The 15,530-nt window shown below is 51.3% G+C and overlaps 1 protein-coding gene across 1 annotated transcript; it reads right to left on the bottom strand.

Annotated features, from left to right (window-relative positions):
• Positions 1-3,392: 3,392 nt before the first annotated feature.
• Positions 3,393-6,317, bottom strand: LOC104691729 (zona pellucida sperm-binding protein 3-like). The gene is made up of 9 exons (XM_039572027.1): positions 5,898-6,317; positions 5,430-5,548; positions 5,243-5,346; positions 4,903-5,080; positions 4,703-4,823; positions 4,503-4,594; positions 4,287-4,432; positions 3,762-3,881; positions 3,393-3,557 (listed from the first exon to the last, which is right to left on the bottom strand). The coding sequence occupies exons 1-9, from the start codon at positions 6,291-6,293 to the stop codon at positions 3,424-3,426; spliced, it is 1,410 nt and encodes a 469-aa protein (XP_039427961.1). The 5' UTR covers positions 6,294-6,317; the 3' UTR covers positions 3,393-3,423.
• Between the last annotated feature and the right edge of the window lie 9,213 nt (positions 6,318-15,530).

Genomic DNA, 15,530 nt, shown 5'->3' with positions numbered 1-15,530 from the left:
TTGCACCCCATGATTTTAATGAAATTACAGATATTTGAGGGATTGTGTGTATCCTCTATAAATAAAGAATAGCAAAAGGCTCTCTTGCAAACACATCCATTCCCAACACATCCAAGTACAGTGTCAGAGGTCTCCCTGGGATGTATTTCACAATTACAAACATTTTGTTCAGTGTCAGGACAAATGTCTTGGGTCTTAACAGTATTACATTCACAAATAAATCCTTGTTATTTCTGCACTACCCACGTGGCAGCAGTGGCAGTTTGCCATTTGTTCCCATTTTGCTAGGCCCATTCTCCAGCTTCTAACAGAGTACAATTCCATGCTGATTCAATCCCAGCACAACGATTTGGTTTATAGAATCATTTACATTGGAAATCACCTCTAAAATCATTGAGTCCAACCATTAAACATTGCATATGGTTAAGACAAAAGCTGGGGCCCTACTGCTGGTGGGGTCATAAGTGACGTTTACTAGATACCACCAAGACTGGAAATACTTTTTGAATTAAAATAAATGTTTTTTGAAAACTTTTTAATTGAAATTTTTTTCCCAAATTACCTTTTGAATCTCCGTGGGTAAGGTGCCCTCATCATCCTCCCTTATAGCTATTGCTGTAGTAGATTGCACCTGCAACTGAGCTTGGATACGGCTGAGAGCTGTGGAAACATTATTCTGGATGATGCCAAGTGCATCTACAATTAGGTGGGTGTCCTTTTTCCTTAATTCTTTACCATTTAGACAATATACCAGCCAAGAGCCATTGACTAGCCCCTAATGTCAACAAAAGATTTTAAAGGGTGTTCTTGCTCATACAAATCACTTGTTGCCAAGCTTAATTCGTTTTCCAAAACATCAGCATCCGTGCTGCTTATTGAATGCTCCTAATCCTGTCCCTGGGATGCCAGTCACACCTCTCCTAGCTCATTTTGGAGAGGTGAGGGCTCACCTGCCCAGCTCTGTGAGCAGCCTGTACAGATGTATTTAGGAACGATAAGCAGGAAGGTTTAAGTGCAGAGATATTAACCTGCAGTGACAGTTCCACTTGCCTGAGGCTCCATAATGGATTAAGTATCACTTGTTGCTGGCCTGTCATTTTAATACCATTGGGCTCAATTTCAGAAATCTGTGTTCCAATCAAGGTTCCAACAGGGTCCAAGGGGTAGTAGGATACAGTGTGGGGGGTAAGGTAATTTTTGCCGTGCTGATATAAACAATCCCAGTTTCAATTCAATTATATCTCCAACATAAATAGATACATTATGTCTGATAATATTTCTCTTTTCGTGTATTCCTCTGATGTAGCACTCCTTGAACAGCCACCAGCCTGCTTAGATCTATACCCCTTTTCAAAGGAACCACACTGAAAACTAAGCAAGTACATTTCCACTTCAGTTTTTGGGTTTTGTCTTTCAGATATTCTGCTTACATCTCCCTCTGCCAAATCCACGTTAATGGGCAGGACTCCTAAATTTGTACAATTACAGCTTGCTTTTTAGTGATTGTCACGGCACTGCACTCAGGCTTAAACACGATTACAACCATTACCACCCTGATTTGTACAAATGAAAGACCTGGGGGTTTTCACCCCATCCCTCAGGCTTGTTGATGGATAAACTAGATCTGGGTCACATTGCTGGGCTTTGGTACTTTGGTATAACCCAGTGTGGTTCCTGGAAAGGGAAATAAGACAAGTCTCAGTGGGGATACTCCAAACTGGTTACCCCTTCTATGTGATGTTTACCTCCACTGTTCCCTTTGGTTGATCTCTTTTCATAAGGGAATAGATTTTTAAAAGACCAGGGGTTTGCCCTATTAGTAGCTTCAAGGCCTGGGGGTCTACAGGAGCAGAGAGAGGGTTAAATGTTGTTTAATGAATATATAGGGATAGCAGGGGTTTACCTCATCTGCCAGCATCTATTCCCTTGCACAGTAAGCTGCTCAGTGTGGGACAGAATGGGATTCATTGTTAGAATCTGGCTGTCCTGTTGAAAACACCCCTGGCCCCCAAAAGCCCTCTGCTTCACCTTGGGTTTAATACAATCTCCCCCAGTTAAAGAGACACCACAAATACCCAGTTCCACTCTTGCCAGGCTTCTGGCCGTATTTTTCTTGCAAATTATCCAGTTGAAGAGAGTCCCACAGAATGGCCTCTGGTGGTATTTCTTTAGTTATCCCCTTGGGGCCCAAGGGACACTTCAGTTTTAATGAGAGGAGCCACCTCAAACTGCAATTCACCTAATTCACTCTTCATTACTCTCATCCCTGAATTCCCAGTCAGGGTCCCTCTATATATCTCCATTCCAATCTTCTGGGGATGCAATTAACTAATAGATCTTTATGGGGCCTGTGGGATTGGGGACCCAATTTATCATAAATTCTAGCTTGTCCTCTACTCTTTTTCCTTCCGCCCAGCCCAGTTGTTTCTGCAATTGTTCTATTCACAGAGGTAACAGCATTTCTTGCTGCTTTCTTTGTTAAAACTCATCTTGTAACAGTCCCATTTCCTTTTCTTTGTATTCCTTACAATGGCATGCTGCTTCCAACCACATTTACAACATCTTGCATATTATTCCCTTCACCATTTTTCAGTTTCCCTCTCATGCAGTTTAACTGTTCCTCTATCTTTGCCCCAATTACTCCAATTTTTCAACACTCAAGCCTCAAAACGTCTTGGAGAAGGTCGAATTCCATGCCTCCCTAAACAGCCAGTAATTGAATCTGCCACCCTACTGACTGTGCCAGTTTTGTCACGGGAGAAGAGCCAGAGATCACTCAGGTAGATCTGAGCTGAGAGTTGGTTTATGGAGTTCTAATCAGCAGATTTAGGTGTGCAAATCCCAGTCCTGCCTTCCACCTGCATACAGCAGAGACAGCCTCCCAACTGCTGTGCTCATCTCAGAGCTCCCACACTCCATTAAAAAAAATGGAATTCATTCCCATCCAGCCCCTGCAAAGCAAAAGCACCTCTGGCCCTTTCCCATCCCCAACATCAGGGTTTCCCCTGCAGAGGAGCCAAACTCAGCCCTAAAACCAACCAAAATCCCAGAATCCCAGTTGTCCTTGCATCCTCCAAGGGATTGTGGAGGCTAATTCCTGCATCCCACCCGATAAGGAAGGGAAAACAGGAATTCCAAGATCAGGAAAATCATTTAGAACTCAGAACACCAATAATTCCCTAAAATGTGAGCCATACCTTGTTTGTTTAGGATTCATTCCCATGGATACAACCTCTGGAAAAAATGCACCTGTACCTCCCAAATCCAGGGGATTTGGGAATCTCTTCTATGTGGCAGCAGCTCCACATCCCCAATCCCATCCATTCCTGGAGGATGGATTCCCATCCCAAGCCACCTGGGTCCCCTTCCACCCCACAGAGGACACCAGGAAGTGACAAATGCTTCTCTTTATTGGGATTGGGATCACGAGGACATTCCCAGAGGGCAGAGCCTTTTCCAGCACATTCCCAGGAGCATTCCCAGGGCAGTCAGGCTCAGCAGAGCAGCCGCTGCCAGCAGGAGCCCCTGGATCACCACAGGAATTCCACCAGAGGCACCTGGAAGGGATAAAACCCACTCAGCACTTGGCTTCCCAGCCTCCATCCAATCCCTGGGAAATCGCTGGGAAGGAGCTCCCAGAGCAGCTCAGGGGGGTGGTTCCAGGAAGTCCCTTTGTGAAATCACTGGGAATTCACAGCGGGATCAGCCCCCGGGTGAGGCCTGGAGATGCAACCCCACAAAGACCCCACAACAGCTCCTACCCTGGGGGGTGTTCCCAGCTGATCCCGGACTTCCAGAGGGGCTCATTAATCCCTGAGCTGGCTCCAGGATGAGCAAGGGTCCCACAAAGACATCAGCCTCAGTCGGCCCTGAGGGCCCACCTGAAAAAAGATGGGAATGAGTTCCCAGGAGAGGGAATTCCTGCTCAGGCTGGAATTTGGGAATCAGAGGAAGATGGACACTGAAAGAGTCCAAGGGTTTTAAATGCAAAGACACAGTCAGGATAGAATCGGGGAATGGTTTGGGATGGAAGGGACCACAAAGGCCATCCAGTACCAGGGCAGGGACACCTCCCACTACCCCAGGTGGCTCCAGCCTGGCCTGGGACACTTCCAGGGATGGAGAACAGTGCCAGGACCTCCCCACCCACATGGAATTTTTTTCTAATATCCCTCCAAAATTCCCTTCTTTCCTTTTCAAGTCCCATCCCTAACGACACCAGAGAAGAGCCGGGATTGTCCTTTAACTGTGGCCTGAAGGGCCCTGGGGACACCTTTGGGACACACCTCGCTGGCTGGGATCAGCCCTCCTCACACGCCTGCCAATCCGTGCAGCCAGAGCACGGAATTCCCGGGAATCTCCTCCAGGAGAGGGACAGCTGCCGGTGTCACAGCAGCTGCAGATGGCCGCGGTGCCCTCCAGAGGTGCCCACCTGGAACAGAATCACCTGTGACCCCCCCTGCCACGGGCAGGTACCCCCTCCCCACACCAGGGACACTCACAGGCCGCTGGCTTTGCTGAAGGAACAGGCTTTGTTCCAGGGATTTGGGGCCTGGGCCACCGGGGTCACCCGCAGGTGGCAGCTGATGTAGAGCTGGCAGGGGAAGGCAAGGAAAATTCATTAATCTTGGAGATTTTTAAGGCTTTTTTCCATGGAGAAATAGGGAAAGGAGGAGGACGAGGGGTGGGAACAACACCTCACCAAATTCCCGGCGTCTCCCGCAAATTTGAAGGCATCCACTAAGAACCGCAGCGACTCTGGCCGGGGCCGAGGGGACATGAAGGCTGAGCCAGTGTCATCTGCCCTGCCGTCCACCAGGCACCTGGAGAAAGACCAGGAATCATTTAGGATTCTCCCCAGGAATCCAGGATCCTCCAGACAGCCCCAGAGCCCGGCCTTACCCGCCCAGGTCGATGAAGGCGTAGCGGGGGGACGAGCTCCTGTCGGGGCTCACGGTGGCCACGCACTGATCCACGAAGAGCCGCAGGGGCACGTGGCCCTCTGAGGTGACATCAGCCTGGAAGCGGAGGCTGTCCCCAAGCTGGAAGCTGTTGGAGAGCCTCTCCCGACTCCAGTCATCTGGAATGCAGATCCCAGGGGATGGCGTCACTTTGGGGACCTCTTAAACGCACGGCAACACCCATGGGGTGGATTTGGGAGGCATTTTGGCCCTGTTGGAGCTCCCAGGATGTCCCCAGGAGCCGGGAACTGGGGGCACAAGGCCACTAGGGCTGCACCCACCGTCCATGAGGCGCAGGGAGAAGCGGAGCCGCTCCTGGGCTGCCACCGTGGAGTGGAACGGGGCCCACGTGGGGTGCACGGCACCGCTGCTCACGTTGCTCTTCCTAAAGGGAAGCAATGGGAATTGCCAGGGATGGCACTGCCACCTCAGGGCAGTGGCAGAGTGGGGACAGCCCCTGCCGCTCACCTGGGGTAGTGACACTCAATGAGGACCTCAGCTGGGGTGGCCCTCACGATGAGGGGGTTGCCGGAAGGGGTGGGTTTGTAGAAAAGGGTCGTTCTGTAGATCAGAGAGTCTGGGGTCACCTGGAAGGAGGATTTGGGAGAGGGGAAAAAATCAGGAAAATGAACTCGGCACCAGCAGGGACTGTGCCGGGACACAGAGGCCATGCTCCCAATCCTATAGAACACCACAGAGCCCTGTGGTGGCACCACAACAAGGCACCAGCTTGAAGGAGGTCACAGAGCCTCCAGGACCCATTATCCCATAAATTCCTGCATCCAAATCCCACTGCTGAGTGCGCACCTCATCCACGGTATCCACACCCCAAAACCCACCCCTGCTCCGGGCACTCCTCACCCCAACCCCACCAGCACCAGGGCACCTCTAGGGGTGACACCTTCACCACCCAACCCTGGCCCCGACGCCCCTCACCTGCAGGGTGCTGCCACACTCGTGCAGCGCGGCCACGAAGGTGACAAAAGCCTGGGCGGAGTTTGGGGACAGAGGCGGGCAGGAGGCCGTGCCCAGGCTCAGCTCCGCTGCCCGCACCGGGCGCCCGGTGCCGAAGAGGTCCCTGCGCACGGTGACCGCCAGCTGCCCCTCCTGGCACCGCACGGCCACCGCGGGGCGCGGGGCCAGCGCCCGCAGCTGCGACAGATCCACCCGAGCCCAGGGCTGCGACACGGCGGGGACACGGCCCCGGGAGGAGTCACCCCGCAGCCGCCACGTCCCGGAATTCCTCGGGGGAAAACCCCAGGGATCGGAGGATGCGGCTGCAGCCAACATCCAGCAGAGCAGAGCGACCCCAAAGCAGCTCCCTGACCCCATCTTGGCCCCAGGAAAAGCAGCGCATGGAAAAGGGGGGGTGCTTGGGAGCCTTTTATGGGAGAGTTCCCGGGGAATCTCAGCCGGGATAACGGGATCCAGCTGGGGATCCCATTCGGGATAACGGGATCCAGCTGGGCCCACTAAGGGGTGATTCCCTCCCCTTGCAGCCGGGAATTGTCCCGTTTGTCCCATGTCCTGCCCGGCTGCGGTGGCATCAGTGCCACCCGTGTCCCACTCCTTGAGCCGGAGCCGATTTTGGCCAGCGAGGCTCTCCCGGACATTTCCCCCCTGATCTTCCCGGGAGTTCCCCAAAATCCAGCCGGTGCATTCAGAGCTGGGGATGTGCCAACCCCACCCGGGAGCTTTGGGATCCGCACGTGCCCGATTTCCCGGGAATTCGCTCCGGGGAATTGCGCCTGGCTAATGAGGGCACCATAAGGAGCTCACTTGCGTAGAGAGCAGAGGGGCAGAACACCAGGGAATTCCTGGTGGGAATTCTCGACTCAGGTCCTGCTGTCCCCTGCAGCATCCATAATGTCACTCCCACATTCCCACATCCCCCTCTTGCACCATCCCGGTGTCCTGGCATTGCCCCGGGTGTTTTTAGGGATGATGAATGAATGATGGGACACGGAAAACCGCTCCAGGCCTCTCCATGAATTCTGCAGGAATGGGGCAACTCCCGGCCTGGCTCATCCCCAGGCTGCCCTGGAATGCTTTATCCAGCGGGATGGGGCTGCTCAGGGGGCTTCAGAGAGATCCAGAGGGATGGGAGGGGATGTTCCTGCATCCAGAGGGATCTGTGGGGATGGGAGGGGATGTTTCTGCTTCTCACAGCCCCATTCTCCATCCCAGCATCAGGAATGGCTCTGGGAATCCAGGATTTGATCTGCCCAGCCTCTGTGGGACCCAGCTCTCCAGGGATGGGTGCCTGCTCCCAAAGCTCCATTCCTGCTATTCCAGAGGGAATGATCCAGGATCCCAAAGAGCCCCGCACAGACCCATCCCAAGCTTTCTCTCTCCAGAGAGGATTTCTCACCCCCTGGAGCAGCTCAGCACCTTTGCAGGTGAAGGTCCCAGCCCTGTGGGTCACTCCATGGTCAGTGCAACAGCCCCAAGAGATCTTCCACCCTGAGAGGTGCCTCCAGCTCCCGAGCAGCCAAGTCCTGCACCACGGGGTCACTCAGGTGGATACAGGAGCAGAGTTCTGCCCAGGATGAAAAGATCACAGCACTTCCATTTCGCACAAACACACAGCTGAGCCCTCCCCGAGCCCTGTCCTGCTGTCCTGCTGCTGCCCTCCACCCTAGGGGCATTTCTGCACCACTGCTCCTGGGCGATGCTTCGGAGAGCCGGCCCTGCGCTCCTGCTGCCTCCTCCTGCCACGCAGAGCCTCGTGCTCTTCTGTATGGATATTACACTTGGCTGCCCCTCGGGAGCTCCACGAAAGCCTTTCCACAGCTGCTCCTCATGCAGGAGCCCGTGTGTGGGGCAGCAGCAAGGCAGGAGACCATATGCTCCAGCACGGGGGACAATGAGCCACTCACTGAGACGGTGCGGCTGTGATGAGCCATTGTCATGACTGATGGCACGAGGACTCTGGGGGAGCAGATTTTCACAGCACATAAGCCCTAATGAACAGAGAAATAACTTCCTGTGATGATGGAGACGTACACGGTTCCGAAAGCCATGGTCCTGCTTGGAAGGAAACACTTGATTGCCAGCAAGCCCAGGGAGCTCTGCTACCTGGGCAGCAGAGCTGAGAAAATGTATCTTCCTGCCAGCCTTGGGAGTGGGGAATGAGCCAAAACTTCAGTGGGGGTCGGAGGAATAAGAGCACAAGGGGTGGCAGTGGAGCAGAACAGGTTCACAGGGCTGGGGGCTGCACATCTGCCGTGGTGCCGCAGCCGCCAGAAAACTGTGCAGCTAAAATGCATCTCCTGCAGCACCCAGAACCCCCTGCAGAGGGGAAACTGAGGCACGGAGCCAAGGAGTCATTCCTGCAGAGCTGGGCACCCCCACACTAGGGAAAAGAAAACTTTAAAACTCAGTATTGGTCTTTGCACCTCACAAGTTCGTTCCCATAAGGAAACTCTGTTGGCTAATACTGGCTAGAGCACATGCCACAGCCTTCCCCAGTGTCCAGGAGGAAGCTTTGCCATAGGAACTGCTGCCGAGCCGCCTCTTATTAGAATTTACTACGGCTCTGCCTGGAAGCTGCCCTGTGCTTTCTATTTTTAGCTACAGGCAGACCTATTCATATCAGTCAGTGCTGAAACTCAGGCCCTGCCACAGCTTTGGTGCAGTAATTCAGGGACATGCATGAAGCCAGGTTCCCAGCTTTGAGGACAGCTCACCAGGACAAATAATAAATCCATGAGCTGAGTGATCCCAAGGCTGGGGGGACACAGGGTGTGCTTTGCTAAAGGCATTCTCATCACACACATTTATTCCACGGGATCACACCACTTCTTAGGTGCAGAGAAAATCATGGACTTGAATGTAATTTACCAGCTCATAAACTGCAAGGAAAGCGGGAGAAATGGGGTGAGAGAGAGGAAGGGTCCAGGAGAAGTGGAAATAGCTCCACAAGGTTCCACACTGGTGGTGGTTTCCCTGCCTGTTAATTATTTTATCTTAAAACGCTTTTAGAAGAGAGGGAATTCATTAGTGCTTAACACAGAACACATCAAAAATGTGTGCTTTTACAGCTGGTCACAGTGAACATACAGAGGGTGAATCTCAGAGGTCTGCAACAACTCAGGGTGATCAGAGCAAACCAATGCAGCAGCAAGATGAAGATGTTTGGTGCTGGAGCTCCCAATCAGCCAGACCTTGTTCTCATGACTCTTCATCACGCTTCCCCTTTCACGTGTGTGACAGCACGTGCCAGATCCACTCAGGTAACTGACAGTCTGACAAATGGAAAAGCTCTCAGCAGTGAGACTGATACACACCTCCTCCACAAGGGCACTGACGTTGCCCACTGACATCATCACTACACTTCATGGCAGTTAAACCCAACCTTGACAGAGGAAAGCTGAGCACGCACCCAACCCCAAGGCAGCTCTTCCCCCTGCTTGGAGGAGAGTCACAGCCAGACACTGCCAGTCCAGCTGACAGGCATTTGTATGGGCAATATCTGTGGGTTTAATCCCACCAGTTTTCCCAAGAAGGAAACACCTCACAGAGCAGTTCAGTGGGATTCATCCTTCCTGGCTGCAATGCTGATTCCTGCTCCTGTCTGCAGCAAGCAAGGAGCTTGAGGCTCTTCTGCTGCAGGGTGCTGCAGTCAAAGAGGTGGCAGGAGGGTCTCTTGCTTGTACACACTGCTGGTCACTGCCACTGGTCACTCAGGATGGCACTTGCTGAAGGCAGCCCCAGCCTTCTTGCCCCAAGGTGTCAGCAGAGCAGATGGAACAAATGGGCGAACGCTGCCTCTCCCATCCACGCACTTTCCAGGAGAAGCAGCGCCAAATTAATGGGCAAAAAGAGCCCAAAACAAAACAACGAAGTGTGTGAGCATATTAAGTCCTTTTCCATCCCCAGTTTATGCTTCAGCTGCTACCTTGAGACTGGCACAGAAGCCAATGTGCCGTTTGCTTCCCACAGCTCCTGGGATCTCCGTGGCACCATTTACGCTTGGGTAACTCAACTTCTGGAGGCCATTAGGCAGGGTAATTTCACCAGTTCCTGAGCAAATGCCTGGAGGGGTCCTTGCAAAGCCAGCTCAGCACAGCTGAAATATGGAGGAAATGTTCATTTGAATCCTAAGGAGAAATGTAATGATTGCTTTGTAGTAAAGCACATTCAAATCAGCCCCACTTTGGCTGATCAAGGCACAATCTCATCAGCACTCTCCGAGAAGAAACACTTCTGATCCAGAAAGTGAGCTTAACATCTTTATGGAAGAGTTTTCATCAACTGACAACACCCATTTGGGGAAAAATTAGTTCACAGCATCACTCAGGTGCAGACTTTAAAACAAGGGTATTCTTTTCTATTTTTTTTCACCTTTTTTCCTATTTTTTTTTCTTTTCCGAAAAGGCACTTTCCATTTGACGGGCCCACCTCCACTGCGATGCCAGCTGGCCAAACACATCGAGGGGCTGTGGCCTGTTTATTCATCGATGTGTGGGTGAAAACAGGGCTCTGCAGAGCAGCTTCCACATCTATGTGTGGGTGCTGGGTCCTAACCAGGGTGGTTGGGAGCGATCTTGTTTTCAGGGGTCAGGAAATCGGAACAAGCCCTTGAAAATCCTGGAAGGAACCAGGCCCTGGGTCATCCGGGCCCAGCAATGCTGCACAGAGGGTAAAAACATAGAGCAACCATTCTGTGAACAAGGAACCAGGGTAAGTGTCACTGGTGTCACCAGCTCAGCGGCACCACGAGGAGGAACTAAGTGAGAAATCCAAAGGAAACACTTACAGGTTCACTGGCAGCTTGTGAAGCAGACAGGAGAAATAGTCCCTGGTGGGATATCTGTACTGATGTGCCCAGAAGGATGACACAGGAGGCAGGAGGGATGGTTCCCAGCCCATGCTGGCTGACAAAGCAGCTTTGGAAGTGGCAGTAGCTGGTGATTTGTTGAATCTTACTGTTTTGAGGTGCCGGTCCTCCTCAGCAATGTTTCACAAAAGAGGATGGGTGTGCTCCTCACTCTGCCTTGGAAATGGGAAAACAGAAGCAGAGAGCTGCAGCAATGGGTGAAAACAGCCAAGTTTATCCCATGGCTGATGGATCAGAGCCCGAGCCTGCAGGCTGTCTCCTCCAGCTCCATACCTGTTCCTCTGCCCAGCCAGGCACCTGCAAAGGCTGCTTTCCTCTAGTCCCACTTCTCCTTTCACACCCTGCCTTTGCCACCTGTGCCAAACAGGACAGGAGGCAGCTGGCTTGTTAGAAACCGTCCCTGCACCATCCCAACTTGTGAATATGCAAAGCACACTGCATTTTGATAGATGTCTGGGGACCTGACAGAATTAATGAAAAGAGAAGGAGGCAGGACAAGTATGAAAGGTGCTTGTGAAGAGCAGCAGGCCAGGGTGTCTCAGCAAAGGTTGAGGGAGCTGCAGGAAGAAAGCAGGGGGCTATCAGTGCTCCCACTGCTGTCTTATCCGGGCACAGACTGGCACCTGGCCTTGGCAGCTGCCAGCACTTGCTTGCGCTCATCTCTGCGTGTTCCTGTGTGTGATGGCACACAGATGTTCGGCTAACGAGGGGCTGTGTGTCAGCGCTGTGCCCTGGACCGTGCTCATGCTCAGGCAGGAGCATATGCCAGCAGAGAGCAGCAAACAAACCCCAAGGAACCCAGTTTCTTCTGTGTGGGACAAAGCGTGGGGCTGACACAGAGCGCCCTGCCCAGTGCCCTTGGGCAGAGCGTCCCTCAGAGGAACCTGTTCAGGTGGAGGCCTCAGTCCAGGTGTCTTCCCATGCCTTTGAACAAAGGGTTCTATCGAAGAAAACCTCGTATGCAAGTTTGGGTGGAACTCAAAAATCCCTGGTCCCCCCCAGAAAGGGGATCCTTTTTCTCTCTGCCCCAGGCAAGCTCAAACCTTTGCCCCTAAGCAGCGAGTGAGGAAGGAGGACTTGGCCCTCACTTTGATCTCCCCTCCCAGGGGCTGCGCTGTCCCCAGAGCAGAGGGGCTGCTCCTCCTGGGTGGGAAGCTCCGCTCCCAGCTCCAAGGATAGCACAGAGTGTGATTTGCCTTTGGTAACTCCTACCTACCTTCCCCCGATGTTTAGGGGCTGCTTGATCTGCGTGGGATTTTTTCATCTCTAGCACTGACAATCCTCTGATACTGCCTGTGCTTTTCTTTGACTCTAACCAGAGCCCTGAAGTTGTTTCTCATATCAAACGCTCCCAGTCAATCTGATTTTTAGAAAACACAGCGTGTCTGGGGAGAAACCTGCAAAATATAGAACACGTTTCCCATTTGCATCCAAATGTTGAAAAACCCCATCACTCCTATATGGCACATCATATCAGCACTATACCCGCCATGAAATATTCATGGCCATTTATTATGATGTGTTTATTATCCTCATAAAACTTTCCAGCAATCAGTTTCTTTATTTGCTCAGCCTGCAGCACGGATGGGTGCTTTTGTGTCTCCTTCAGTGCTGCCAGTGTTTGAATTAATCCAGGGCCCCTGTCACCATAAGAACAACACCACTGCTATCCCGGGCTCAGTCCATCCCAGGCTGCTTCCCCGCTTGTGGCATCAACAGAGCACTAACTGGGAACTGTAGGGTGACCATGACATACTCTGCCTGTATTAGGTTGCTGGAATGGAATGAAATTCAACCCAAGATTGACTTCTTGAGCCCAGTGTGACAGCACAAGGAGACTTAAACAATGCTGCCAGTCCTGCTTGGGTTGGGGGCAGTGGGACACAGCGCTGGTCTCACTGTCCATGCACCCTCCAGGTGAGGTAAAAAAGAGAAGGGAAGCTCTCAGTGAGGACAGCTCCTGAAGGTTTCATGGCAACTGCCAGATTAATGTTAATGTAAGCTGCTAAAAGATTTTCAAATGGATTAGTTGTCCATTTCCTTCTTGGCACCCTGAGGGTCTGGTGCCAGAAGAGCAGACCTGAATCACCTCTGCAACCACAAAGTCCCCTCCTGGCAACAAAGAAGAGGCAAGGGCTGGACCTGGAGGGAGCGTGTGAGAAACACAGAGATACCTTCTGGAACAGATTCAGCTTCTTTATAGCAGTTCTTTATAGCAGGACACTTTTGTAAGAGTGCCCATTCTGAAAACCTTTTATTCCTCCTGCCAGAGCTTGCGAGCCCTGCCCTTTCCATGAGGAGGGGAGTAAAAAAAGATCTCAGAGGACAGCGAGAGCAAGAGCTCTCCTTTCACAGGGATTGCAAAGCTGAGTCTCAGTGGAGTGACCTTGATACAACCTCTTGTTTCAAACACACAGCAAACATTTCTGCGTTGAACAAACTGCTGCAAGAGGATTCAGGCTCCTCTCTTGCCAATGCACTGGCGCTGCTTTTCCCCAGAGCGCAGTGTCTTCCAAAAGCAAACTGCATCAGCCTCAGAAAAATAAATACATCTACTTTTCACATCATTTCATCTCCTGATAACAGTAATGAACTCAGTCTGTGGCATTACTGGGAATTAATGACTGCCTGCCTCCTGACTCACCAGCTCTTCCCAGGCTATCATAAATTCCCGGGAACAGTTGTGAACCACACATCACCCGGTAAGCTGGAAATAAAGACCTTGTCCAGAACCCTGGGGCAAACATACAGCGTGCCAGTGCCACCTGGAAGCCTGGGAATGGAGATGAGCTCCCAGATAAACACTGCTCTGCCCCGATGGCTCACTGGGGGCGAGCACCGGGAGCTGCTTCCTGGGGCTCCCTGCAGGATCCCAACCCTGGTTCTGCGTCACTCCTCCAAAATAATCTGGCTGAAAGCAGCACATGGCACCCTTGGGGAACTGATCCTCTGGGTAATTAAGCTCGCTCTGCAGGCTGTACCATTAACCTTTTTTCCTGGCTAACTCTTCAGCCTCACGATGCTCTTGTCTGAGAGAGTAAAGAGCCTCTCCGAAGCTGCCCCTGGATGCAGGCACTTCCAGACCATAATCACATCACCTCGAACCTGCTCTTAATAAACTAAAAGAAGATGCTTCATTACTGAAGCCAAGCTCTGCAGTTCATACCTGCTTGGCTGTCTGTTCCGGTTTGGTCAAATTTAGAGATATATCCTCTGAGAGAAGGCACAACCACCCCTCCCCCACCAGGTTCAGGAAAAAATAAATTTTCCTCGAAGGAAAGTGAAAGAGATAAGAACTATTTATTTAACAAACACACGGGAACAGGAAAATAATGCTAAATAATAAAATCTTTTGCTGTGAAGAAAAAAACCTGGGAAAGTGTTCGAGTTCTCCCTTTGGTCTCCTTGGAGTTGGGGCTTGGCCCAGGGCCAGGCCCTCTGTGCTTGGTGGAAAGTCCTCCCAACGTGCTCTGATATTGAAGCAATCCACAGAAAAAGGGAAAAAATCCGAAATTCCAGGGAAGGAAAAGCGAAGTTCAACTCTCAGTCTCTCTCCAGAGAAAAAGAAACTGAAAAACTGGCTAAAAGCTGGCTGGAAAAAAGAGTCGCTATCTCTGTGTGACCTTGAACAAGCTGCAAACTGTTTTGAAAAAGTTTTGCTCAGTTTTTCCTTCCTCCTCTCAGGCTCAGTTTAAAGGCATAGAAAGGCACAAGAATTAATTTCTGGGCATAGGGCAGCGATATGGGATACACATCATAAAGTCACCCCAAGACGCTGTCAGAAACCATCGTGTCCCATACACCAGGCCCATGAACTTTCTGCCTTTCAGATCACACAGCTTTCAGTGGGGACAAGAAGAGCTGGTAAAATTGGCATGGCTATATATTTATTTAAATATCGAGATTTCCCACTCTCCCAGTTGTAAATGTAAATTTGTGTGTAACTAGCTCCGCTAATTAGGGTTAATGGCTAAAGAGCATTTGGAAATTGTGCAATTTGTGAAGTCCTCTATCAGAAAGGACCAATTAGGTTTGCTTCTCCTTTTAAAAAATAAATATTTCTGTCATCAACTGTTCATTGGACATGTCTGTCTGGGCTGCTTGTCTCAATAAATTTAACTAAATTAACAGGTTTAGTTATCATGTATTAATTACAGGCCATGCCCAGATTTCTGTGAGTTCAGCATTCCACTGGCAGAACAGATAGAGGTATGGCCGAGAGTGGAATATATTTTAATTAGGAGGCAATACAGCTGGTACATCAAACCAAAAGGCTGAGCAGCTCCACTGCAGCCCATAGCTGAATTCATTTACTGTTGGGTCTCACTTTTACTGGAGCCATCCATCCACACCTTATTCTCCAAGGACAATTGCTGTGCAACGCAGGCCAGTGCAGGAGAGAGATTTGTCTCCTGACAGATTATCCCCAGGGAGAAGCAGCGCAACGCTCCAGGGCCTTGGAGAAGATGAGGCCTGAAAAATAATTCTGCACTAAAAATGTGTTCTTCTTCCCCTCTGCAGGCACCAGCTCTGCCCTTGGGCCTCTCAGGGCAAAGCTGGGCTCACAGGGGCTCCCAGCCCAGCATCCATCCCACTGTGGGAGCTGGGTCATGGATGCTGGTTAGCCCAGTGGCTGTAGCTGTGTCCCTCCAGGTCTTTAATTAAGGCAGCTTGGGCTTCCCAAGCAGTGGGGTGTGAAAGCAGCACCTCATAAAAATGCCCCAGTC

The sequence above is a fragment of the Corvus cornix genome, chromosome 4A (assembly GCF_000738735.6).
Source record: "Corvus cornix cornix isolate S_Up_H32 chromosome 4A, ASM73873v5, whole genome shotgun sequence".
Classification (NCBI taxonomy): Eukaryota; Metazoa; Chordata; class Aves; order Passeriformes; family Corvidae; genus Corvus; species Corvus cornix.
The sequence above is the reverse complement of the archived record's forward strand: the minus strand, read 5'-3'. Positions and strand labels throughout refer to the sequence as shown.

Coding starts and splice junctions, on each gene's coding strand:
- LOC104691729 (XM_039572027.1), bottom strand. CDS start 6,293: ATGGGGTCAGGGAGCTGCTTTGGGGTCGCTCTGCTCTGCTGGATGTTG. Junction 4,824..4,902: donor GCCTTCATCGACCTGGGCGG/GTAAGGCCGGGC, acceptor GTCTTTCTCCAG/GTGCCTGGTGGACGGCAGGG. Junction 4,433..4,502: donor TTCAGCAAAGCCAGCGGCCT/GTGAGTGTCCCT, acceptor ATTCTGTTCCAG/GTGGGCACCTCTGGAGGGCA.